This window comes from Micropterus dolomieu, unplaced genomic scaffold (assembly GCF_021292245.1).
Source record: "Micropterus dolomieu isolate WLL.071019.BEF.003 ecotype Adirondacks unplaced genomic scaffold, ASM2129224v1 contig_11344, whole genome shotgun sequence".
In the NCBI taxonomy this organism is placed as follows: Eukaryota; Metazoa; Chordata; class Actinopteri; order Centrarchiformes; family Centrarchidae; genus Micropterus; species Micropterus dolomieu.
Genome location: NW_025740330.1, coordinates 305 through 27,588, shown reverse-complemented (window position 1 = coordinate 27,588; position 27,284 = coordinate 305). Strand labels below are relative to the sequence as shown.

Here is a 27,284-nt window from a genome sequence, read left to right as displayed (position 1 = left end):
GATTCAACTTTTCTTGGATAACCATGACCTGGATGACTGAGGATCTTTACAGATGTGTAGGTTTGTCTAACCCTTTTTCTCTGTCTTTCTCCCTCTCTCAGCACAAGATTAATAGTGGGATTTTGTGGAACCTGAAGATTATCTGCAGTGATGTTTTTTAATAAACCAAACTTCTTTCTTTGTAGAAAAAGTGCAGTGTTTTGTTACCTCACATATTTTTTTGTTGTTAGCCTTTAGTGATGGCAAGGTTGCTCCTGTTGACCTGAGTTAACCATTTTTTCCTCCTCTCCATGTCAGCTGGGAAACCAAACATTTGTACTCCTTTCTCTGAGCGATTGCAGCATCCCCACGCAGCACAATAAACCATGCTGTAGACTATTGTAAGATAGTACACAGGCACAAACCACTTAACATGCTGTTTTCTGGGTTTATTGGAGATTCATTAAAACAACACATGACAATTATTGATAGTCACCTGACTGTCTCCTTCTCTTCTATCTTAAAGTCTCCTCAAGATTACATTAGTCATTAAAATCAATAAATCCTGGTACCATGGGACTACTAAAACTTAATTAGAAAAGAGGAACACACTTTCCAAGGGAAGGTTAGCCAAAACAATGTCAACAAGGAAAGTAATTGTAGCTATTACCGTCAAACATGGACTGTATATGTCCACCAATTTGTCTTTTTCTTTTTTAAATTTAGCATATTTAGTAATCTAACTACATACATGTCAGTGTGTTGTACAAATATTGTAAATCGATGCATTTATTGTATAAATTACCAAAATTCGCTTAAAATCGCCGTTCTGTCGTTTCTCTCATTCATTTTAAATTGCCCGCAAAGGACTTCTGGGAGCTATCTGCGGTCTCCATCAACCACGTGATGATCAAGAATTTTGGATCAAGAAACTCTCTCTTAAAGGGCTCTGGTGATGACAGCTGTCCATCTCTGACCACAGTTCAGAACATGGTCACAGTGACATCATGTCTGAATGCCCCTCTGCCCTGAGCCATGAGTTAAAAGAAACTTAACACACAGAAGCTCCACAGTTTGCTTCTCAAGGTCATAGTTAACCACAGAGTCCTGTGTACTGACAGTAAAACAGATGCTAGCTTAGCATAACTTACTTTTCTTACAGTTGCATAGGCAAACATGAATGTGTTAGCAACAGCAGCAAACTCAATATTAGCTGAGAAAAGCCTTAATTCTGATTGGACACCACTGTCCAACTTAGCAAGTACACTTGGACCAGCTCCTTGGTATTCTGTCAGTAAGATTACTGGTGGAAACTAGCTTAGGACACACCCGTATGACACACAGCTTGTCATACATTTTTACAAAAGTTCATTTTAGGTGCCACTCTCTGCATCTCACCATAACAGGTTTACCTTCCTGTTCTCACTAACCTGACAAGCAACTGACAAACACTTATTATTGTAGACATAGTTAAAGCTCTTCTGCTTTTTTCTGATGTTTTGTTTCGTAATTTCTGATCTTCTTGCTTAGATAGATAGATCTGACAGACCAATGCCCAGTTGGTTAATGAACTGCCCAAATGTTACAAAGATGAATGAACTGACAAATGAACTTACGTGCTCTTCGAATCACAGATCAAGTGCAATCCTGAGACCAAAAGGGGGATGTTGGGATCACAGGGACCTCACGGAGCTGAGGTCGTACATTTCTGATCTTGGCTGAACTTTTGTCAAGTGAGTTAACTTATTTTCCCAGGAACCCCAAGAAAGTCACATCAATGCGTGAACAGCTTTGATTGAACCTGTGACCCCACACCTCATTGATAAAAACAGCAGCACAAGCTCTCAACATTCTCTTTTCCTCTATCCAATCTGCTCTGCTCCCCACCTGTATGGACCCAAAGGCCACAGCGGCCTCCCAGCTAGGCCCACTCAGACCAGACCAGGCAGACTTCTTGGCTGCTACACAAAGTCCAGCAACCAGCTAACTCTGAGGAGAACAGAGTGGCCAGGCCCTCTCATCTGTATCATCACACAGCAAAAGACTACAACTAAACAATTCTTCACCGCCAGGCTCCATCCCCAATGGAGCTGCCAGCTAACATCTACTAACACCAGTGTTCTTCCTTCATGGACTGGTAACGTACCTGGCCATTGCATAGCTTTATATAGCTTAACTGCAAAGTTAACTTGGCTAAGCACAGGACTGTGTAGGCTGTGGCTCAGGAGGTACAGTGGATTGGCTGTTAATCAGAAGGTTGGCAGTTCAACCCCCAGCTCCCCCAGGCTACATGTCAGTGTCCTTGGGCAAGATTCTGAACCCCGAATGGCCCCTGGCGGCTGCTCTGCCAGTGTGTGAATATTAGTTTCTGTTTGAGCACTTAGGCTCAGTGTGTGAATACAGAAGTAGTGTAAAAAGCGCTTTGAGTGGTCAAAGAGATTAGAAAGGCGCTATACGGAGCACTTACTTTGGTAAATGTACATTGATGTATTTTATTGTTGTGATCACTGTTAACGTGGGATTATGTAAATACATTTCTGCCACAGCTAAATCACTTAGAAATGCTATGTTCACACACACTTTCTTTCTTTGTCTGCATGCTAACTAACTCCTTTTAACTTGGCACCGTTACAGTTAACCACACATATGGAGCAACTTAAAGTTGCTTCTACACCTTTTATTCTTTGACCACAAGCTCACGCACAACCTTTATAATTGTTCTCATTACATTATTTAATATAAATCTTGATGCCGTCTAAACCTTAATATCCAACATAGTAATGCCAACATAACATGAACAAGAATTGTTTCAGTAAGTGAATCAGTTCAGTTCGTTCACCCAAAAGATTTGTTCTTTTGACCAAATTGTAAGTGAATGACACTCAGTTCAATTTTATTGAGTTGAGTGAGTCTCACATATTTCCCAACCCGGACAAAGAAAACCAATACTGCACTATTAGATATCACAAGGAGTTAGTGCCAAAATAATCCATCATGTATGGGTTTTTTAAGTTGTTTCCCTGAAATCATAATAAAAAAAGAGAGAACAGTGATATTAGTAAAAAATCAGGTCTTTTATTTGCTCATTCACCCACAGTTTAGCCCATATTAAATCTCTGCTATAAGTTAGATATTTACATCATTCAAGGCCCCTCACAAAATGCATCATGATCATCTTTACAAAGAAATCTATTTACATTGTACAAAACATTGCATACATGGTCATCCATACACCAAACCCTTGTTCCCTTCCACAAAAACAAAAAAGCAGTCCGATTTTCTTCATCTGTCGTTTCCACCACCACCACCATTTCTCACTGGCAACATTCCCCACCCTAAACAACCAAGTGGCATTTTTTTCTCTTCATTTTCAGACAGGCAGTTAATAAGTCACAGTCAACTGGTCAGCTACTGAATTACTCATCAAGACAGGCAGGCAGTTCATAAATCCTCAGGCAGTCAGGTTACTGTTCTCGTTTTAACTTTCTCTAAGTGCCTATAGAAGTTGATGAAAATCAATTCAAGCCAATATAATGATTTGGTTTCTATTGATTGATTTCTATGAAATCAATACAAGTAAATGGCAACCAATCAAAGTTAAGACGAGTCACGTGGGATGGCTTCACACATGGCACACTGGGAAAGGACTTGGAGATGGTTTAGAAGAACTACGTAGGAAAGAAGAATTGCTTGTTTTGTTTTCATCTTTTTGGTCCTGGTCAGGCATTTACATACAGAGTGGTGAATTCAGTTCTGCTTTTTCATAATGCAAATTTAGCCTGGTAGATTATTGAATTAGTTTGAACCTAAAGTGGTCCTTTTCTAATTGGAAATACTAAAAACATAAATGTGAAGAATGAACAAATAATTCAATGTCAGTTTCCTTTTAGCCTGTTCAGCGTGTGCCTCTCCACATTTTGTCTGGTCCAAGATGAAGGATGATGTACTCTGACTGACAAGGCCACGTTGGCCTAATGACTCTAAAGATACAGATGAGCAAACAGGAGGAGAGCATAAAAAATGTTATATGTTGATTGTTTACATATAAATACAAGCCAGGACTTTTACATATCAGCATGACACCATCACACAACACTTTCAAAAACGGAGACCTGATTGTGCTTCTCCATTTATTCACTCCTCGTCTCTTCCACAGATTTGGCTCACCTGAGAGTTCTTTTTTAGATACTTCTAATAAATGCTTTGTTTTTGACACCCTGTTCTTACCCTGCCAGTGTATGTACCACCTCGCCAGCCGCTTAAACACACTGATGATGCGACTGAATCCTCCACCATTAAAAATGGACTCTTTGGTGAGTGAGCAAATCAGTTTTTGGATTAGATTGAAGAGACCTAATAGCAGAGCATGACTGTTCAATAGTTGAGTTAATTTCAATAATCAATGTAGTGGTTTAGAAAAGACCTGAGAGCCCAGAAGAACAGATAGAGAGACAGGGTATCAACACAATGAAGGACAGAGATGTGTCATGTTTCCGGTTCAGTGTTTGTCCAACAGGTTATTCTGAGGCCCTGTAGCTACCAGCCTCAACAACCAGTTCATCTGCCACCTGGAGTGTCTGTACAATGAATGACCTTGAGTCTGACAAAGGCATATTTTGGCCGATACCAACAGATTTGGGTTGAAGCTGTTAACCGTCCACACTCAGTATCTTTAAATTTGACCATGTGGACCCCAGGTGCACTGACACGGGCTCGTATCAAAAAGCTCATTCTTTAAAGGATTTCTGTAAACGGATGTGTTGCTCAGTGTGTATGTGTCACTATGTTTCTCTCCAAGCGCCAGTCTTCATACAGCCACTATGTTGTTCATCTCCCATTTCTGAGTGGTTTTATTGGTGTCACAGTCTGATATAAACACTTTGTGGAGGAGGTCGGAGCGGTCCAGACATTTCCCTGTTAGGAGAACACAGACGAACATTACTACTGATGTTTGTTACAGGGATTCAGAAGCAACAACTCCTCCCAGCCTCCACTAGACAAGGTTTGCTTCCAGGCTTAGCCTAAAAACATGTAATTGTTTGTGTTTATTAGTTTAAGCAGCATATGTTTGCCTATAGTGGTGACTTAGATGAAGATCAGATCACATTTCATGACCAATATGTCTAATATGCAGTTAGCCCTATTTAGACAATTCTTGCTGGGTTTAAATACTTATGGCATATAGAATAATGAACGCTATGAGAGCACTTCTTCCATAGATTCCGATGGATACCGACACAGCAGTGGGCTGAACAGAGATGATGTGCATGCAGCTTTGTCCTGTTGGCTGGCTCACCTTTCTTATCTGGGTTAAACCCAAAACACTACCAAACAGGGACAGAGGCATTATTCTCGTATACTAGTCCTGTAACGTTCTCGCACCACTTGCGGTTGCAATTGAGCAGTGAGCGTAGTGAGTGTGGCTGTATGAGTCTGGATTTCTAAATAGCCTGGTACAGTATAGGGGTGCAACAACTAATCGACGTAGTCGACGAAAATCGATTATTAAATTCGTTGCCAATAACACCGTCAGCTTAATGGAGTAAAGTGATGTGATCAGTAAAGTTACTAAAACAACACAACATCAGCGCTGCAGTAACACGTTTACAACCCTAAACCTCCAAAGTGTGGAAGCACTTCACTCTTCACTCAACCAAAAAGGTTGTTAACTGCAGCGTCTACAAAGCTGAGTTTTGCCTGTAAACACCGGAGCGTCTGAAGAGGAGGCGCGTAACATTGTTGCTCTGTGGATGATGAAGACTCATCTCAGTAAGCTAGTTTGAAAGCTAGTTTCACGTTAAAGCCGTGTACGCTATGAGTTGTAACTTTTTTTATAGTTTCCCTTAGTCAATTTGATCGACTTTTAATGGCGCTGAGAGTAGCACATAATTATGATGCACAACGGCCGCGTTCACATTCCAGATGTGCCCTGACTTTGCAATCATAAACGATGCTTCGGTCATGGCAACGTTCCCAGCTGGAGATTGTGTTGCTGCCGAGTGAGCAAGATTAGACAACACCGGACAATTTCTTACTTTCTAAAGAGAGAACAGTTCTCCTGTCTCTGCGTGAGGCAGCGGCTAATCTGCCCCCCCAAAAAATCATGGTGTTTTGTGAGTTGTTGAGTTAGGGGAAAACATATAAACATTGTGAAACGCTGTCTACTATAATATCGTTATTATTGACCCCCCTGTAAATTCGGCAAATGTAATGCATGACGTTATTCCTTTCTTTGTAGTGTCAATTTGTCAGTACTGGCCTGTAACTGCTCTGTCACTAAACAGCAGATCAGGACTTGATTTCAGTGGAACTTTCTGTTGCTGCAGCAGAAACGTCCATTAAAAGGCTATTTTTGAAAGCAGTATTTATTTTATTGTCGTGACTGTTAATGAGCACAAGCCTAAAACAAACAAACAAGTTTAATTTAAAAGCTGATAGTTAAATAAGGCGCATTCTTTAATTTTGCCATTCATAATCGATTATTCATTTCAATAACAGATAGATTAATCGACTATCAAAATAGTTGTTAGTTGCAGCCCTAGTACAGTAAACTGCCCAAGCCTACTGCTTCGCTTTGTCACTGAAGCTGCGGGATGGTTTGAAACTGGTTTGTACCACTGTGTGGGTCTCTGACTGACACACACACTGTGGGCCACCACTGTAGTGGTGGTGGCGGAATCAAAGTTACTGTAATAAACCTAGATGCTGATACGACACAGACTACTTAAATCTGTCCTGTTACACAGCATGTCCGCAAGCACCAACCTGTCTGAAACAAGCTACAGATCAGAGCTATTTAATTAGGCAATTTTCTCACTAGTTGGGATGGCCACCATTAGGATTTTATTGATCCACTCTCTATAGTAGATACTCCTTATTGGTTCAGGTCTTTATCAATAATCTGTGGCTACTGTAGAATTTTGCCACACTGTCCTAAACTTCCTTCTACTTGTAACATGATGATTGTCAATGATGACGGCAAATCACTATGTGAAAAATATATAACTGAAAAACAGTGCAAATGTTTACCTGTCGGCATGTGAGTGAACCGATGAAGATCCTGCAAAGACCAATGTGGGGGAGAGAGAGAGAGTAACAGGGAGAGTGATTGAAATGTGGTTCATTGTCTGTCTGAGACTGATCAGTGTGCTCTCATCTTTTCCTGTTTGCACACACTGTTGACCAGAGCATGGTCAAACACAAGCACAGAACAGATGTTTGCTTTCATCAGTCACATGTGTTTCTGTCTCACCTTGAAGTACTTCCACTCAGTGTGCTGGTTCTGATCACAGTGTGTGATGATGACTGCTGAATTATCACCTTCTCTGGTCAGGCACTGGTCGTACTGCATCAACTGGTTGGCTTCATTGATACGGAACAACTACACACACACACACACACACACACACACACACACACACACACACACGTCAACAAAGTCAGGCGGGCAGAACGCTCTTGTTCTGAAATGCTGTGCAGACAAAAGCACAAAACTGGCTCACAGAGAGCTGTTATCACTATAAAAGCACACAAAATGACAAATTAACACCACATCAGCAACGTGGGGCAGGCAAACGCTCCGATGCTCAAAAACGTCCAGTGTGAGTTGACAGGCAGGGGATGGACAAAACAGTGGCACAGCCTACACGTTTGGTTTGTTGTTGTAAAATGTACACGCCCTGCGCCCACTCTGATTGGTGAGTAGGACCGTAACTGGAGGCGCATTGTGCTTGTGATTGGGCAGGTCTGTCACACAAGAATGACAACAGAATGAATGTGAAACGGGTCAGATGCGCTGTATAATGAACCTACATTTTAATAGCAGCAACATTCAACATTAGCTAATCGCTTTTTTTCAAAGTGCAATTTTGATTTAAACACAACGAATGTTTCATTACCTGGTTGCCCCCCATCCTGTGGCACGGTCCTATTTCCACATTGCCTCCATTGGTGTGTCCCATACTGTCGATACAGTAACTTGTCTCAAAGCCCCGAATCTATGCACACATGGACAAGTCACACAAACACAATCTTGTGGCACAGGATTATACACAAATGATTCAAACAAGGCATCTAACCACCAGGAAAGAAACTAAAGTGAGTGAACATGCTGTGTGCGTGTGTCTGCCTACCTCCCCCCATTCCACATTTTTAGGAGGCAGAGGGTAGTGCAGTGGAATGTCATAGGCTATTTCCTCCATGAACCACTTGAAGCTCTTGCATCGATGGTCCTCCCTGAAGTTCAGCAAGCAAACAATTAGTTTACAACCAGAGAGCTTACAGCTTCACCGCTGACATAAAAACAGTCATTACTTAAGCAATTCAAATATTATTGAATGTTCACCTTATTTCAAATGTTAAGAATCTTTCATGTGTCTAAAGATAAAATTTAAGAATCTTTGAAATGCAGGGCAGATATGACCAATTTCACGACTGCCATCAACAGGAAAACTGTCACTTCTGAAACATCAGAACTACCACTGATGCATGTTGGTGCTATTTTCATTCATATTTTCAGTATTATGTGATTATGTATTTTTATTGTTATTGAAATGTTTTATTGAAAAAATATTATTTCTACCTGAAGCATATTTAATTTTGGTTGTTTCCTTCTCAAAAGTTATGATGTAACAAGGCTTGCTGGGAATTGGGAAATCTGTTTATCCAGTGACATTTAACCTGTCATGCGGGACGTTTTTTTCTTGCAACCTTGTTAGTAAAGGCCCGTAGAGTGAACTTCTGATGGGTGAGTTACAGGATTCTGTTCAGAGTACAATCAGGGATGTCATTTGTGATTGTTACCTCTTGTATGTCTCTGGCTGTGTTGATAATTGATGAATAGTCCTATTTGTGATTGTATGATCAATGATCATACCAGTAGATTTGCTATGCTTATCCTGACTGCTATAGTTGTATGCTTATCGTCATAATGTCTCGCTGTATTTTTATTTGTTAGTGTAAGCGGGTCTGAAATACTTCAGCTCTTGGGGGAATTCTGTGGCTGTAGCTTTGGTTAATTTGGTGTTCAGGCAACTGCTGTTCATGGTTTTGATCAAAGTCTGGTTTGTCAAGGCCCAAGGAAAACATTTGTACAGATGTGAGCAGAAAACATGTTTTTAGCAGTAGTAACATGTCTATTATGTGTAATTTCATGCAATCTTATGTAGGGACGCAACAATTACAGATTTTGTTGGTACAATTATAGTCTGAGGAATAATCACGGTGTCACGATTATTTTGCATTCATTAATTTCAGAACACTAGTAATGACTTAAGTTGATTTTTAATATTTAATTACATTAACAATTATATTCCTAATATGCAAGTATTATTAATATAAGAGGAATATTAACTTCATTTATCCCCCTGGGAAATAGTTATTGAGGAGATGACATTAACTGAACTGTACATTTAAGTTTTAGTGAATATGAGAAACTGAGAACATCTCTCATGCAGTGTCATTAATAACTGAAATGCAGGTAATTGGTGTAGTCCTGAAAGTCTATAAGCTCCTGATGTTATGTCAGTGTTTTACACCTGCCATTTTAACATACAAACATTTTCTCTACACAGACAGGAAGAGGCAACAGGATGTAACGTTAAATGTTCAGTGACACTGGCTGTCCTTGCGGTGGGTCGGAAAGGTTACACCTGTTGTGTTTCTTTACGTTGCACTGAAAGCTCGACTCTCACCACTGCGGCATCGACTGTAAATGACATGTTTATAATTAATTGCCCACCAACTTGCCACGTTATTTAACTCAGTTAGAAATTCTCCCGCACTGCCGAGCTTAGCCGTTTCTTTGGTGGAAATAAAGCTTCGCAGTTTGTCTCTCTGCCCGAGTTTAGCCAGTGAACAGTAGCCTCTAGTCTTTGATAAGCACGGCACTTTAAGCTGGTGCACCGCTCATGTAACTTTGTTTTTGTTTTGCGCAACAGAAACACTGTAGTGGAGCCTTTACGATTAACTAATTGTGACGTTTTAAAACGCGGTTAATAGTGAAATCCGGTAATAGCTGCATCCCTACACTTATGATTGGTTAGTTTGTAGAAGTGGGTCGTAGCAGCAGTCACACTGTGAAGATATGGTCCTTCCTGGCTTCCTCACACTGGTGACAAAAAATTCTGACAAAGCTCTAAATCAGCTGTCGGGGGACATTTCTTACAGTGTGACCTCTCTATTGACATTTTTGCCTTTAAAAATCGCAGTGTACAGGGGCCATTCTGTGGGAAACTGGTAGTAAAATGAGAAATTCAGAGATGTGTTATAGCATGATCAAGTGTGATAAAAGATGAAAAGTCCAGATATATATTAGAAATAAATACAAAGCATGCATATTATATACCTGAAGCGTTTAAGCTCACTGATGTCTCCGTAGGCGAGAGTGAGAGTTTCTGGACGACTGGCATAAAAGTAGTCCTTATATTCATCCCACCATACCTCCACTACACGAACATAGTTCTGTGTACGCGCGCACACACACACACACAAACACACACACACACACACAGACACACGACAATTTAGTATATACAGCAAGCAACGTAGATGAATAAATGAAGCCCAACAATTTCCCACATGAACCTTGTATTTTTGGGAGTTGATAAAATAACATTTAGATGAAAGGTTAGGTGTGAGCTGGAACGTAATAATAAAACACTGTTTATTTGGCTTGAGAAGTAGTTTCCCTGATTGTGTGTGCATTCTACACAGATCTGTAAAGTGCAAACGAGGCTTGTGCACGTGTGCTCACCATGATTCAACACTACTGTTTATAAATCTTGTAAGCATAATTCTGTCTTTGTGTGTACAGACTTGTAGTTGTGAATCTAAACAGAGTTGTGTGCATCCGGCTCCTGGTGTTTCAAAGCACGAGCCATTCTACCTTCAGAGTGGGTGAGGATCCAACATGTGCAGGTGGAGGGTTGCCTTGCCATCCGTGAAGTCTGTAGATATGGCCGACACGAGAACACGGTACGAAGAGCAGCTGGCCACCACACTGCCAAATCTACATAAACACACAGAAATGGTACAAAGCCCAGGTGAACATTGCTCTAGACCCTTTAAATCATGTGTGTGTGGCCATTTAGCCTCAGTGTGTATAAACTGGGATAGTCCATGTTTACCTTGTATGATATTTCAAAATTCTCTCCTCCCCATATCTGCAGTCCTGGGTCATACAGACCCAGCTCAAAGAAGAAGTCTCTCTCTATAGCAAAGAGACCACCTGCCATGGCTGGAGACCTACAAGTATAAAGACAGAGACACACATCCAGACTCTCTTTTCAAGGTATCTGTGAACATCTAATACATGAAAGTCTGACATTAAAGAGTTCATTTGCATCAATATTGCCTTCACTTAAATCACAGTCAGTTTCTGTATTAATAAGAATGAGAACACAGAGTACATCAGAGACAGACAGAGACAAAGTCTAAGCAAGTGAGAAATTAGGGCTGCTCGATTATGGCAAAAATCATAATCACGATTATTTTGGTTTGAATTAAAATCACAATTATGAACACGATTGTAGGGCTGCAGCTAACGATGATTTTAGTATTCGAAGCTTCTATAGATTATTTCAACGATTCATCGATTCATCGTTTTAAGATGTACTTTTGCTTGGCAGTAACGGGATCAGCTGTGCACGTTTATACGTGATAGATATTTATTAGTCATTTCGGAAATTCATAGTGTCATCCAGCAAACATCAGACCAACAACCAGACAGCTGCTTTACAAACACAAACATCACCAAGTGCTAAACAAGTTACACTAAAGGCTCGTGCAGACTACACGACTTTCAGCGTCGGTCGATGGCCGTGTAGTTCACACAACTTGCCGTAATATGACGGCAGTCTTAAAGTTGTTGTGTCGTTCACACTACTTGACTGATCGGTGACAGGGGGTCACACACACTACAGGAGCTGACAACACCCATGGCACCCGACGCTGGTTTCCAAACCACTTTTATCAAGAAAACACACGTGAAATGTGAAACGGGAAATGAGCGATCCTGCACACAAAACAGCTGTTGTTTGTTATTATAAAGATGGCGATTATAAAGACAGAATCTGGTTGAAAGGATGGATTAGCACACGCAGGTAGCAGGGATTGTCTGAGCTACAGAGAGAGCTGGAGCTCCCCGACACCCAGTTAACTCATGACTGAGGTTTCAAGTCACGGCCCAAAAAGGAGAACAACCAACGCACTTGTGCACATTTACAGCTGAGGACTGCGGCTTACTTTGGCTTCAACTCAACAGTCAATCATGATTTCAGTTAAATGCTAAAGTTGCTGTTACTGTCACCTCGTCTGAGTTCCGCTGGCAGAACACCTTTTTGTTCAGGTACTGCTGTGCTGTTGCCGAGGCGACAAAAGTTTAGTTTTATGGTGGACGGATGGTAACATTAGAGAGTTGTTGTTTTCTTTAGCTTGAAATAATCCCATACTTTGGACACTTTTGTCTTCGTCCATCGCCGTTTTCTCCCTCTTCCTCCACTTTATCACGTCGTGTTCACAGTGTAAGCGCAATGTGCGACAGTAATAAATGTCCCTGTGAAACACTGTGCTGTATAGTTACATGGATTAAACGAAGCATCGATGCAAATAATTTGTGTCGAAGCATTTTATGAATCGATTTTATCGACATTCAGCCCTACATGATTGTTGATTGACTTAGAAAACATCTTGCGTTTATTGAACTTTTAAAACTGAATGCATCATTTTTTTAATGATTATGCATTATCCAAAATAGACATGACATAGGAACTAAAAGTAATCAAATATTTTTCACTTTAAGCAGCTTCTTAGAGCAAAGAGGAAGACAGTAACGCTGTGTGTGTGCGCGCGCGCGTGTGTGATGACAGGGGAAGTTGACGACACCTCGTTATGTTACAATTAACAACTAATGGTGAGGAAAGTATAAATCCGGTAATACGTTAGTAGACGCGGACACAGTGGATATTTTACAAGCAAGGCCCAGGTAAAGCAAGTTTTAACACACTGGGTTTAGAATAAGTATTAATTATATGTAAATTGTAAAGCTATGAGTAGAAAAAGGGTCCGCCAGTTGCTAGGCTAATGTATGCAGTGTAATAATGGCGTCTAGCAAGTTGAAGCAGTTACTAGCCTGCCATGTTAGCTCGAGCTGAAGAAAACATGTAACAGCCTGGATGAGAGAAAGAGTTTGGGCTTCTAGGGCGGGCGGGCGGAAAGGGTCCGCGGGACTAATATCACAAGAGAAAACGAGTGTCAATGCGAAACAGCATGCCACAAAAAAATCGTTTTAATTCCATTAGCTAGTTTTTCTAATCATTGGAAGCCAAAATCAAAATCGTGATTAAATTTCGACTAATTGCACAGCCCTATGAGAAATTAGTAAAATTGAAGACTAACAGCAAGACATGATGAAAAGTGATTGGGGGAAGGGGGGAGGAGGGGGGGGGGTGCCACATCTCAAACCCAATTCACACCAGAGGCTCCCCTGTAGACCCCACAAAAACAAACAGGGCCCACAACACACTGTGGTGAAACACCATTTAACTCCCAGTAGTGGAAACATTACAGCACAGCGTAGTCAGTGGACAGGACAGTAGAAAACTGCTCCCCTTCAAAGGAGTTAGTGTTTTGGTTTAGTTGGTTAGTAGTGACACAATCATATTTTAAATATAATCTGTTGTTACCCAGGCTCTTAATATTTCTGGGTTTTAGGTTAATTTAAGCAGATCTACCGAGAGAGCTGTTTTGTTCTTTTCGAACACTTAGCATTTCTGCACATGTTCGGTGAAGTATTAATAGTCTCTATGTCAGACATATCATTAGCATTTGTCCAGGTTAGTTGGGATGTGTTTGTCTTCTGTGTATACACACTGTCCAGATTAGTCAGGAGACATTGGTTTTCTGTACCTATATGGCTCAGTCTCTGTTTTGCGGAGTTTTTTTTCTCTGTCTCCCAGAGGAACTCTCTTCCAGAGCATGCTCCAATCCCAGGCTCCTCTAGCAAAGCCGTTCTCGTCACCTCCACCCTGGGGCTCGATGGTGAACATCTGGCCATGGATGGAGTCGATCAGAGGCACCGTACACACCGTTCTGACAGAGTGGGGGTGGGGACATGCACACAAGATACATGGTGGTGGTGGGGTGGGGGTGGGGGTGGGGCATGTACATCCAGAAAATACAATAGACAAATACGGACAGAAGTGCCAATGAAAACACAAAGACATGGGGTGGGGCGTCGGAGACCAAGACAAAGCAAGACACAGTGGATAGGACAGGTGGGATGAAGGGATGGGAGATGGAGACACAAACAGAACAGGGATGAGTGTTAGCATGCTGGCTACGGTGAGTGTACCGGTAGGGCTGCGTGGTATGTTTTCTGTTGGCCTTCTCTCTCTGGCTAAGTGGCACTCTCTTCCAGAGCAGGCTCCAATCCCATGCTCCTCTAGCCAGGCCGTCCTCATCGCCTCCCTGCTGGGGCTCCATAGTGTACTCATTACCATCTATATAGTCTATCAGTGGTACTGTACACACTGTCCTACACACACACACACACACACACACACACACACACACACACACACACACACACACACACACACACACACACGTTCAAAGTGTTGCAGAGGTGAGCTTTACAGCAGAGCTCAGACAGGTGTCTAATGTCATTCAGTGTTTTCTCTTTGAATTGCAAAAAACAATGCTCCAGGCTGAGGAGTTCTATGTCTCTCACACAGGGGACGCTATTGTAGGTGCCATGCAGGAGATGGTAAAAGAACGGCATTAAGGAGCACGTCATATCATAGTACTATTCCTGGAGCCAGATCCATATACACTAGATACAGTCTGTACATACACTTAACTGGTAACTGCAGATAAAGCACTCAATGCTGGGGCATTGTTAGATATGGGAGTGATCTCTAGTCTTTACGGGGTGATGCTTATTTGCTCCTGTGGCCAGACCTTTTTTTGCATAAATACTGTATACATGGCACAGAATCAAACCTGTGACAGAGTTCACTGTTCTGAACAGGTGCCCAAAATCAGTGTAAATTAAACAGCTCGCTGCGCCGGCTATGTGAGGTTTCAGGTTTCAGAGCTGCGAGCAAAAGCAGATTTATTGCAGTGATAAGAATGAACACAAACTGAGAAACTTCCTCTGAGCAAAACATCTGGAACAACTGATGAAGACGTAGACATCTACAATACAAGCAACCTACAACTCATTATCCGTGGGCCAGGACAGAAAAGAAAACTTGTGAAACATAGTGATGATCATATCTTTGAAAGTGCTGCACAGTGACACTTCAGTACACATATGGAAACACAATTGGACTGCACTGTGCACACTTGCATGCACCAACAGTAAGTTACTTATAAACATGTAATGAAATGGTACCATCATGAATTTCATCTGCCACTCTATCAGTTTGTCTGTATTTATACCATACTCTAACACCAAAGGTAACAAAGCTATCAACAGAGAGACGTGCTGAAAACAAAAGTTATGATTTAATACATTTTAGTAATGAACAAGTCTGGAAACAATCTGTTGGATAACCCAGCCTTTAAACTGTAAACTCGAAAGTGTGTGTGTTTGTGTTACCTGTCTTTTGAGATAGGAGCAACCAGAGGAGCATACCAGTTGATGCCAACCTCACAATGAGCATCAAGGTAGATGAGTACCTACAAAACAAAGACACACAAACACATGGATGTCTGTGTTCCTTTGTATTTATTGAGAATGGAATTGGTGTCAGTCCAATCAATCCTACTAACAAGGGGATTAACGTTACACTTAGCTGACAACGGGGTTGGGGGGCTTCTGCAGGAAATCTGAGCTTTAAACACTTAGTCTCCGGCATTCTGGTAAAATTGTCTGCAATAATTTATGCCTTTTCCGCATCAATTCAATTCAAAATTTAAAACAATAACAGAATATAATTTACATCTACATTTATTCATTTAGCTGACGCTTTTATCCAAAGCGACTGACAATTGCTATTTATGTCAGAGGTCACACGCCTCTGGAGCAACTACTTACTATCCACACGTTAACAACACCTCAAGTGCAGATCACAGTCCCAAGCAGAGCAAAGTTGCGCCTCAGTTTTTAGATGTTTATATTGCAAAACTCTACCCGCTATGTTCCCACTCACAAACTGTCTGGACTCAGAGCGAGCATGGGTCCACTTCATTACTATCACGGCGTACGATGGTGTCGCATCAGCTGGGTGGAGATGATGCGACACCTAGTTGACGTTATTAGTTAGATGTGGGCATGAGAGTGTGTGAAAAGTTGGCAGCTCTGATCATGCATCATGAGACAGCTCAACTCCTCCACAAGAGATTTTGTCATGTTTTAATATTTGGGATCTCATGACACGATCTCTCATGACACCCTACTACTAACTGTTGATTATAGTGTTTCACTCCTACTTTAAGTTTAAGCTGGAAAGATCATACCTGTCCTTTACTGGCCTTCTTGGCTCCTATACTTCTGGCCTGGATCAGTCCTTCTCTCTTCTCATTTCTGAACAGTTTTACAAGACCGTTCCACTGCTTGATGTAATCCTCCAAACGCTCCTTCAGATGGGCTACACACGACACACGAGATAAATCATAGTGCATTTGAAACTTTTTCCCCAACCACTACTCCTATGAGGAAAGCAAACCCACCTTTGTTGCTGAAGTCATCGATCATGACTATCTCAGCCAGGTATTTCCTGGGAGTCCTCTTGATGACACTGTGGACAGTTCTCATCAGTGTAGACCAGCCTTCATTATGGAAGACTATCACCACACTGGAAGTCAGCAGTCTGTCGTCATAATGCCAGTACTTACACCTGGAGATGTGGGACAGGTGGGAGTGCCAAGAACAGGTCAGTTAAATTCATTTAGAAATGTACAGGTTTTTAGAAATGTTGCTGCCATCTCTCTGCAGCAAACCTATACGGGAGCTTTTGGTCACAGCTGAACAACTGCATACGTTTCACGAGAGGTTCACATCTAAATGATTTAGAAATATGAATTAAATCCCATTCTTATGATTACAAAAACATTCCGTGTTAGAAAACATTTCTCAACACTGCATGAAAAATCTTTAAACAGGGAACTCCACTGATTTTACACTAGTCAGTTTATTAGTGAAAGTACCAGTCAGTGTGCGGAAACCTTTGTTTAATGTCTTGTGTGTCTTTGAAGGAGTAATCCTGATGCTGTCATCTCTGTTCATTTCTATTTTCATCCTGTTCTTCAAATTCAATAGTATGGTCATCTTTGCAATGGTTAAGTCTACAAGCAAACCAGCTTTGAGTTGTGTTGGAATATGTGTGCTGGATGGAGAAGGGAGCTGATGAGGTCAAGGACCTCTGACAGTTTGCTTATGACCCCTGAACAAAGTGACTGGGTGTTTGGGTCTATGTTAGGGGTTAGAAAATGGTACATGGGTGACTAACAAGCGTCTCAGTATGGAGTCAGGCTACCACAAGCCTCCACATCAACTTCAGTGCTCCCTAAAAGGGTTACTTTACTGCAATTGTACTCCAATACACTCTTTCCATTTTTTGTGTGCTCGGAAAAGAAACAGTTTTTCTACATAGCCCTGGGTCTGTAAATACAAAACAAACAAAGCTGCTCTGAGCAAGCAGCCACAACATTGTTCCAGCTTGTGCATGAGAAAACGTTGTAAACAAACATTGGTACATTCGAACATGCTGGATTCATCACAGGATTCATCACATGGCTGAGAAACAGCCAAAGAGGAAAAAGTCTGAAGAGCACAACGTGAAACAAGTTGCATCACCAGGCAAGGTGAACACCTGTGTTTACATCTGTGAAGTGAAAAGGCCAAATACGTAAGTAAAGTAACATTTTCTTTACCTCCCTGCCTGCCCCTTTTGTATTGTGGACAAATGGTGCGTACCATTTACCTTGGAAGTCGGAGGTCGCTGCTGGGAATGACGTCACACCCCAGTTGACGGCATTCCAGTACAACAACAGGTTTAAGTCGGAGAGCAAAGATTGAAGCCTCTGGAAATTATTAGCAATAACAGTTGATAACAACGCATTATGCAGTATTTGCACATACAAACACATAAATTTCTGACTTGGAACTCAGAAATTCCGACTTTCCATGTCAAACGGAACGCACCAAAAGAGCTGATAGTGTTGCATTATATATTCCAGAGATAACTTTTTTGGGGTAAGCGCTCCACCCTCATAAAATCAGGGAAGTGCAAGTGCCATTTCAAAGGGCCTTTAACAGTTGTTTAGATTATCATCAGGAGTTCACCACATGCACTAAGGCGGGACTGAGACTGAGACAGAAACCGTGACACAAAAGTCCACTTTCTCGTATTGCGGTTCTGAGGGACAGATCCGTGACACACCTGCTCTTGGGCTGTTGAGCTCTCATTAAGACAATGTAATTGTGGAGGCAGCGGCTGGCGCGGGTGTGAGGGCGCTAGCAGTGTGTAAAGTATTAGTATTGATAGTAGGTTATTCTAGGTCGTTGTCCACCTTATTATAGTGTTTATTCACTTCTTGAATGCGCACTCTTTCTCTTCACTTCTCCCCACACAAAATACTCAAACACTCACTTACACCTCTCTCTCCCTGTGTGTGTCTCTGCTCACTTTCTCCATCAGCAGCACGTTGTATAAAGTTTTGCGTTAAATAAGCTCACTCGCAATTGTGAGCCATGGTTCTGCTCGAGGTTTCTGCCTCTTGTTCTGCCTCTCAAGGAAGTTTTTCCCTTGCCTCTGTCGCCTAGTGCTGCTCTTGGTGGGAATTGTTGGGCTTCTGTAAATAACATCACAGAGTATGGTCTAGACCTGCTCTTTTATGATAAAGCACTTTGAGATAACTATATAAATATAGTAGAGCTATATAAATAAAAATGAATTGAACTGAATTTGTAGACAGCAGAGCACACAGGCAGCCGACTTGCAATGTTGACAAAGCAGCTGCTGCGTGTATTAGCTACAGAACTAAACTGATCTCCTTAACCTTTTCTTATTATTGTATAGTCTGTTCACAGATGCAGGGTTTAGGTCAGAGCTGTGAGATTCTTTAGTGTTTTCCTCTCTTGCTGTTCCTCTCCCAGCCTTGAATGAACATTCAAGGCTGGGAGAGGATCTCTGTTCCCCAAAACATAGAAACCTAGACTGCGTAAATGATTATGTATCCCTTTGCTCGGGGCCACACGCCCGAAGCTGCCCTTGGTAGTACAGATCTGTTTATTCTCTTTTATTAATAAATTCTGAAAAGACAACGGTTTGTTGTAACTCAATTATTTGCTTAATCCCTCACCAGCAATATGTAATTTCCTGGGGATGCACCGAATGTTTGGCCACTGAAATTAAAATGGCCGAAAATAGCAAAAATAGCACTTTCGGTGTTCGGCCAAACAAGTCAAAAGAGCGATTAAATTTTACCAAACAATTACGTTGACATGTTGGCAGTGTGAAAGCATTTTAAAGTGTCCGAGAAAGATGCAAAAAACGCCGTTTGCAGGCGCTGTTCTGCTGAATTTCGGCACATCCATACCATCTGTGGCTGACTTCTTAGAAAAGACCCGCTTTGAGTGTTTGTCACTCGTTTCTCAGAAGGTGACACACAATCCTTTGATTTATTGTAGTATATCCGAACCTGTAGGCCTATGATGGCAAAAAAATACTTGTCTTTGCCAGCAACCAAATGTTCCATGATGTGATAAAATTTTTCCAAGGCTTGGGATGTCAATTATGGAAAAAAAAAAAGAAGACTAAGCCCCAAAACAGCTGAATAACATTCTTGACATATAATAAATGTAAGACATTGTTCCACTTTTCTTTTATCATTCTTGTAACAACTTCAACTTTACTCAGTTACGGATTTTTAATCCATTACACCTCATTACTGCCAGCACTCATTATTATTTATTATTACACTAGGGCCTATATCTTTCCTGCTAATTATCATTACACCTCTGATAATAAGCTACTGTATCATACTGTAGATATCCACACATTTATTATCATTTATTATTATATTCTTGGATTTGTATACTTTATTATATTCTCTATTCACTAACTTCAACAACCTATTATTTCTATTCCTTTTATGCCTTGCAGGTATCTGTAATAAAGACTTCACCCTCGTGGGATCAATAAAGTAGGCCTATTTCTATTCTGAAAATGAATAGGTTGTCTCTATGGGGTAGTGGTTAAGACACATGCCTAGATGTGAGAGACCTGGGTTCGATTTCCCCTGTGATACATGTGTCCCTGAGCAACACACTTAACCCCTAGTTGCTCCAAAAGTGCACCCTCTGACACAGCAATTGTGATTCGCTTTTCAGAAAAGCCCCCTACCAAGATGTGTCAATATCAAAAGTGACCAGTAGGTGTCACCGTGGAGACGGGTGTCAAAGTGTTTCGAAGCCTCGACACAATTCAGGCACAATTGCTTCAAACGTTTCAATGTTTCACAAAGCCTCGCTATGCCCATCACTAGTCCTACCTGAAGAGAGGCTGTGAAGTCTTCATGTTGCGCCATACGAGAACCACATATAACATTTATCATATTGGGTCAGACTTGATGAATTTAGCGTGAGGATACACATGTGACAACGTCCGGTTTTCAAAATAAGGTGACTATACAGGATGGAAATAAGATTAATTGGATTATATTCACAGAAAGTATAAAACATATTAGATGTGTCCATTAAAAGTAAATGGACACTGTAATTTAATCAGGTCACAGCAGTCTTTGTTTCCAGTTGTTATGTACCCTGATTTTAGCCACTGTAATTATGGTTGTTAACTTTACTGATTTATTGCTGTACTGTTTTATTATGTTTTGTGAGGTGACCTTTTCTGTTTTATTATGTTTTTGTGAGTGTTCAGAAAGGCGCCTATAAATAAAATGTATTATTGTTATTATAATTTACATTACCGGATCCTCTAGGGCATTGGACCCACCCACCATAGTCTCTCCACATCCTGTGGGAAACACTAAGGAAAAAGCACATTTTCACTATTTAATTTAGGCAATGGTAAAAAAAAGAGGCAAAAATGTGAATGTACTTGTTCGGCAAATTTTTTCATTATATTCGGTTTCGGCTTCGGGCAAGTAATTTAATTTCGGTGCATCTCTACGATTTCCACAACATAAATAACTAACCATTTTTCCCCCTCCATGTTGAGCATGGTTAGTTTTCTGTAGTAAGTGATCTACATGCCGGTTGTAGGTATGGACAGCCTTATACTATGCTGGGCTATTACTGGGCTAGTCTATCATCTGCCCGGGGATGTGCAATCACTCCTGTTCAGACTGAGTGGGATTGCACAAACAAAGCCCGTAGAGATTTAGTCACCTCTCTCCGCCCTTTTAACAACAGGAACTGGCTGTCTCGTCTCAAAAATCAGAGAGAGACTGCTGTGCCCACATCTTTACAAAGACCTGCTCACCAACATCCTGGATCAAGCACTTGGCGGGCAGACTGTGCAAGACTCCGGCAAGAGGAGCAACTCATCCTTTCATTCATCATCCACTCTTCTGAGGGTTTCTTGTGATGCTTTTGCAAGGAAACATCACAAAGCAATCCTGGTAAACTTGGCCAGCTTGTGCCGCTGCCTTACAGAAATGAAAGCTTGCTTAGCTAACATTTCGTTTTCATAGCCTAGCCAAGCCATTTTAATTGTGTGGTCATTTATTATGGAAGCCTATAGGGGACTATACATTAAAATGGTAATTGAAAGTGAAACTCCATAACAGATTTACATTATTAATAACATTTTGATTGATAAAACTTGGCCCGCGATTGCATTATTTGATGTAGTATTTGGGACGGATGAAAACAAGTTGTCTAGTGTGGTGTCTATTAATACATACAGACATATCAGGATCAAGTTGAAAATCAAGAAAGTGTTCCTGTAATAGTAAATGATACAATGCATAAAGAAGTTGGCAGATTTCTAGTCTGTTATAACAGCAGTACTCACTCTTCATGGCGTATATCACTGATGGTTCTGTCGAGTGAGATCATATCACTAGCCACCATGTTGAAGCCAAACTCTTTGATGGAAGTCTGGACGGAGTCTTTGTACTCCGGACCCAGGACAAAAGGCTTGGCTCCCTCACCAGGACCGCTGGGGACCCCCGGAGGTTCAGGTTCCTTGGGCTCAAAGTTTCCCAGAATCCCTTTCTTCAGGATGGGGCTGCTGTAGGCGTGTGTGTGGGGTCTGAATGTCACATACTGCTGCTGGATCACCTGCTTCTGGTTGGGCTGCTGGTCAGGGTTCTGGGGATGGTTGTCCCCTCCTAGAAACATTAACCACAAACCAAAAGATCACACAAAACCACAACTAACAAATGCCAATACCATTAAACTTTATATCTTTTGCCCTCTTTTTCAGAGGAAGGTGCTATACCTTGCAACCACTTACTGATGGTAAAAGCAACAACTAAAACTTGTACATATGCATCAGGACCTGTTAAGTGACAGGTCACCTGTACACTGTCAAAAAAAGCTTGACTGTTTTTCTAGAGAATTTCAGCGCAGTTTATGTGAAGTTTAAAATGGAACTCAGTTTGTCTCACTGTGGTTGAGTCTGATGGAGTTGAGGTCAACCTCCACCCCCTCCACATGAGGCCAGGGCACCACAGGCTTGAAGGGATCTGCTGGCTCTCCTTTGGGAAGCAAACGGTCATCCTGTATGGAGGGATACAACAGTGGGTATAACACAGACGCACGTCATCAATATTTCTTCAGAGAATAACAAAGTGCTTGAACATGTCGGGACAAAAAATATAATGAAAAATTATTTAAACTAAAAGAGTGCACTCAGAGTGCAGATCTCCACCTAGTGTGTCTGGGGGCAGGGGTGAGGAACGAGAGGTGTAGGACAGGCTGTTTGTCCAGCATGTATGCAGGAGTGGAATGAAGGGGAGACAGTATAGATGTATGCAAGGTAGGGTTGGGCGATGGGCCAAAAATCAGCCATATTTATGGTCAGATTCATACACTTAAAATGCCTTTATGAAATCTTAAATTGATTTATAAAGCTTTCAAGTTTCAAAAGTATTTTACCTGTATATTACAATCAAGTTGTGTTACAGTCATCTTCAGAGGCATTCATGTTTAGGGGGTGTGGTGTAGTGACCTGTTGGTCGAGTATCAAACGACACTTTTCAATGGAGCAGAAATATTTGTTTCATATTATATATTAACCAAACTAAGGTATTTCATTAGTAGGGTGAACTATTTGTTACGCTTTTTAACATTAATATGACATTATATTTCATTGTATTGCAGATGAAGAATTTTGCATTTTTATTTGCAACAAATAAGAATGTAACTTTGACGGCGACCAGCATAAGTGGTACAAAATGAAGAGCCATTTCGGAGCCTCAAGATCTGGCTCCCTTCCCTTTAACCACACAGTAATGGACTGAACACTGAAAGTTCCGCCTCAGCGACGCATGACACCTATGTGGTGACATATGCGGATATATATCCTGGAATGGACGTGTGCGATTTAGGAAATATTAAACGAGGGAAGATGCAACTGTAAGTTTCATCCAAACGTTCACTACAAAAGTATCAAGGCAGCTAGCGTTAGTTGCTAGCTAGGAAGTAACGTTAATTTCCATGACAACCAATATGGTAAAGATTGGCCGACACCTGAATGAAAGTGGGTTCTCATGTCTTTTGTTATTTACTATTGAAGACATGGGAATGTCATACTACGACCCTTCTGCCATTATCAGTAATAATCCGGTATTGTACATTATGACGTGTTGGGTTGGAGTTATGCTAGCACGCATAACTGTTACGCGCAGTTCCCGCTGTTGGACACTTAATGTTAGCTAACGTTACGGTTAACGTTAACTGCTTTGCTGTTGTGAACTCACCCGTTTTCCAAAGGGGTTTTCATCGTTGGGTTTCGGCGACAGAGAGGACCAGAGGACCACTAAGCCGAGAAACGTCCCAATGACAAGCAAACTCCGTAGAATAAATCCTACTTTCAGCCTCATCTTGGAAGCTCTTCCCGGTTAGCCAGACTGCAAACAGCTAAGCTAAGTTAACTGCTACAGCTCCTAGCAAGGGCAACCCGGCTGGCAGGATGGCCAGGCAGTTAACTAACCTAACTAGTCAGCTGCTGATGTTGCAAGTTTAAACAAGGCTGCTACTAACTCGGCGCGATGCAGACGTTTCAATAAAATTCTATTTTGTATTCCACAAGGTGATGGAAGCGGCTCCTTCCCGGTTCTTTTCCTTCTGTGCTTTGTATCGCTGTGTGACCTGCTGCTGCTGCTGCTGCCACTGTAACGTTAGCTCTGCCCAGCTGAGGCAAACGCCTACAGAGGCTTTACCTCTCTGTCGCTCACTTCTCACACGAGCACGAATGTTTCCTGATATATAAATTAGTCTGTAATATTTTGTTTCCATTTCTTTTCCACATTTTAATTATTCAAATAGTGTCCTTTCGTTTTCTAACACGACTCAGCTTGGACGTTACATTCAAGTTTTACTGGATGTGAAGTTAAAAGAGGTCTGTCTGGTTTTTCATACTACATTTGTTAGGTGACGTGTAGTTACTGAACGGGCTTTGGCTCTTTGTTGTAACCCTACCTTATACAGGAATGCAGAAATAAACACTCTTCAGGGAGGGAAACAGTAATAGGGACTGGCAATCAGAAAATAGCCTACACACAATGTAATTAAAGAATGGAGAAGGGAATGATATTAATGAAGAATAATAACACATGATTGTGGAGTGTTGTCTATGTAAATTATGTTTACATAGTTTGTCGAGAGTTTGAACCCAATCTGAAGATTGCATTGAGAGGGTTAGAATTATAGGTGTGTGAAGGGAATTTGGGAAGATCCTCAGACCTCACAGAATCACCTCAGACTTCAGTAACACATCACCATTCTTTTGTCCTTAGACAGAGGCTTCATGGAAATACATTATCAAGCATCACAGCAGAACAATTAAGTTGCAGGTTACTTTTCAGACCACATGATTTGGACTGAGAATCTCCCTACACTACTTATTAAGTGTGTTAGTCACAGCATGAAACTCAACGTAACCCTCCTCCCTGCTCACTGCTGGACAGGTCACTGAGGTCATGCCATGGATCATTTATTGGTATTTACATATCCATACAGATACTTGAAGGCCAGCATGTGCAGAGGGAAAATAAATTCCACTATTCACAAAATTACATATTGTGCTTTTACAACATACAGAGCCAAAAGTCCAAAGTCTGGATTAGTCAGACATTTATCTATAAGGGAAAAGGTATCTCTCTCTATATAATAAACATTTAAACAGAGATTGTGTCAGTTTGAGCAACACAAAGGCAGTGTACTATGCACCACAGTACAGTGTACAGTGTAAATCTTGACTGTATTTCAGTGTAATGGTGTTGCAGTAGCCACACTCCACACAGCGTTCAGTTAAAGTCATGGTGACATGTTAACATGAAAAGTGGTTGATAAGGGGTTTGGCAAATCTAAATTTCAAATGTTAAGGAAATGGCATCTGAATTGTAGTTGCGTTTCAATGGCATGCTGCATGTGTGCCCATCATCCTACGTGTGCTCCAGATACTGAGTGAGCAGTGAAGGGAGAGGAAGGAGAGGGAGCAGCGTCAGTCTGGATCGACCAATCAGATTCCTGATCTGGAGACGACACAACTGGCAGAGACTCCTGGGAGAAACTAGAGAGAGTGTGAGAAATAAATTTTAGGTTGCAGATTCTTAGGACTCATCGTCTTGGTCACAGTGATTTTGGCTAAACAGTGATTACTAATCAAAGGATCCTGGTCTATAATAAACCTCTCTGAGCTTGTAGGTGAGATTTTAACACAGATCAATGGAAGAGTAGGGGGATATTTCTGATGCTATATACATTTGCATTCCTTTTGTCAGCTCAGGAATAGCCATTGGGTTTATGCTAATACTCCAGATGTGATTTGCCGTTTGTTTGCAGCCTACCATTTGTTGTTGTCTCTTTGTACTTGAGTGTATTTAAGGAGAGGGAGACTACATGTGATCTTTCTCTCTGTGGCCACATTGATTCATCACATCTTTATCTCTGTACCTCTTCTTTGAGAAGACATTTTCTTTGACAAGAGGAAGAGTGATTTCCTCTTACTGTTGTGATAGAGCTCAGCTTGAATTTTGAGTTGTGCCCTGCATCATTACTGAGAATCACAGCGGTAAGGATATTGCAGTACCTTCAAATGTCAGTAGCAGCTGTTGTGTTTTTCCACCAGGAGGTGCCAGCTCCACAGGTCGCTGATTGTTGCTGTCTCTGATGTTGACATCAGCTCCATAGTCCAATAACACCGACACCTGATCAACACTGTCCTGTCTGACAGCTGCATGCAGAGGACTGTCCCCTCCTCTGCCTACATTAACACTGGCTCCTAGAGGAGGACAGAGGCAATGTAATAAATTATATTAAATATTTTCTATGCCAAAAAGACCAAAGCAATGGACCCTCAAACTGTCGGTCTGCTCCCACTATAGGAGGTGTCCCACAAGTTGAAATGACAGAAGGTTGCAGTAAATGATCCACACCTCTGTGCAGCAGAATCTTTGAGCAGGCAGGGTGTCGGTGTAGACAGCTCATGTACAGAGGAGAGCCCAAGTGGGACACTTCATAGTCTGGATCTTGTCCATGAGACAGCAGGGCCTCTACACACTGGCTATTACCTGCACACACACAATGATGAAACATGCACAATGTTTCAATGCTGAAGTGTAACTCCCTGCAGAGTTCATTTTACTGAGCAGTACTTTGTGCTCTGTTTTCATCAGAATCAGTTTTATTGCCAGGTATGTGTACACATACGAGGAATTTGACTCAGGATTGTACATTGCTCACAATGTGCTTACTTATACAATAACACAATAATAAAAATCAAACACACTATATCTCTATAGTGTGTATATTTAAATCAAACACACTATAAACTAAAACAATAAAGACAGATTGACAAATAGTGTAGTGAGCAGAGTGCAACAGATGCAGGAGTAAATTATTATTATCATTATTGTTATTATTATTATTATGTACATGTCAGAGGTAGATGAGATATATATGTGCACATACAGTGAGGAAAATAAGTATTTGAACACCCTGCTATTTTGCAAGTTCTCCCACTTAGAAATCATGGAGGGGTCTGAAATTGTCATCGTAGGTGCATGTCCACTGTGAGAGACATAATCTAAAAAAGAAAATCCAGAAATCACAATGTATGATTTTTTAACTATTTATTTGTATGATACAGCTGCAAATAAGTATTTGA

At 41.2% G+C, this 27,284-nt stretch overlaps 2 protein-coding genes across 7 annotated transcripts; both read right to left on the bottom strand.

Moving 5' to 3' along the window:
• Positions 1-3,034: 3,034 nt before the first annotated feature.
• Positions 3,035-24,327, bottom strand: galnt7 (UDP-N-acetyl-alpha-D-galactosamine: polypeptide N-acetylgalactosaminyltransferase 7). Of its 6 annotated transcripts, none has more exons than XM_046042147.1 (16): positions 23,875-24,327; positions 22,561-22,672; positions 21,963-22,281; positions 16,654-16,820; positions 16,441-16,571; positions 15,581-15,660; positions 14,330-14,512; positions 13,885-14,067; positions 11,106-11,223; positions 10,865-10,987; positions 10,325-10,440; positions 8,112-8,214; positions 7,878-7,976; positions 7,232-7,360; positions 7,009-7,039; positions 3,035-3,959 (listed from the first exon to the last, which is right to left on the bottom strand). In XM_046042147.1, the coding sequence occupies exons 1-16, from the start codon at positions 23,995-23,997 to the stop codon at positions 3,802-3,804; spliced, it is 2,175 nt and encodes a 724-aa protein (XP_045898103.1). In that variant the 5' UTR covers positions 23,998-24,327; the 3' UTR covers positions 3,035-3,801. The 6 variants fall into 6 exon arrangements, with proteins under 6 accessions (XP_045898103.1, XP_045898106.1, XP_045898107.1 ...); XM_046042149.1 differs by having other exon boundaries at positions 3,816-4,893; positions 23,875-24,322; XM_046042150.1 differs by lacking the exon at positions 14,330-14,512 and having other exon boundaries at positions 23,875-24,323.
• Positions 24,328-25,093: 766 nt separating this feature from the next.
• On the bottom strand, positions 25,094-26,728 carry LOC123965799 (ankyrin repeat and SOCS box protein 5-like). Its single transcript, XM_046042154.1, has 3 exons — positions 26,554-26,728; positions 26,208-26,399; positions 25,094-25,688 (listed from the first exon to the last, which is right to left on the bottom strand). The coding sequence occupies exons 1-3, from the start codon at positions 26,711-26,713 to the stop codon at positions 25,561-25,563; spliced, it is 480 nt and encodes a 159-aa protein (XP_045898110.1). The 5' UTR covers positions 26,714-26,728; the 3' UTR covers positions 25,094-25,560.
• Between the last annotated feature and the right edge of the window lie 556 nt (positions 26,729-27,284).

Coding starts and splice junctions, on each gene's coding strand:
- LOC123965799 (XM_046042154.1), bottom strand. CDS start 26,713: ATGTTTCATCATTGTGTGTGTGCAGGTAATAGCCAGTGTGTAGAGGCC. Junction 26,400..26,553: donor AAAGATTCTGCTGCACAGAG/GTGTGGATCATT, acceptor GTCCTCCTCTAG/GAGCCAGTGTTAATGTAGGC. Junction 25,689..26,207: donor GCTGCTACTGACATTTGAAG/GTACTGCAATAT, acceptor CACTCTCTCTAG/TTTCTCCCAGGAGTCTCTGC.
- galnt7 (XM_046042147.1), bottom strand. CDS start 23,997: ATGAGGCTGAAAGTAGGATTTATTCTACGGAGTTTGCTTGTCATTGGG. Junction 11,224..13,884: donor ACAGAGACTGAGCCATATAG/GTACAGAAAACC, acceptor TTATACTTGTAG/GTCTCCAGCCATGGCAGGTG. Junction 8,215..10,324: donor AGTGAGCTTAAACGCTTCAG/GTATATAATATG, acceptor GCTGAACTTCAG/GGAGGACCATCGATGCAAGA.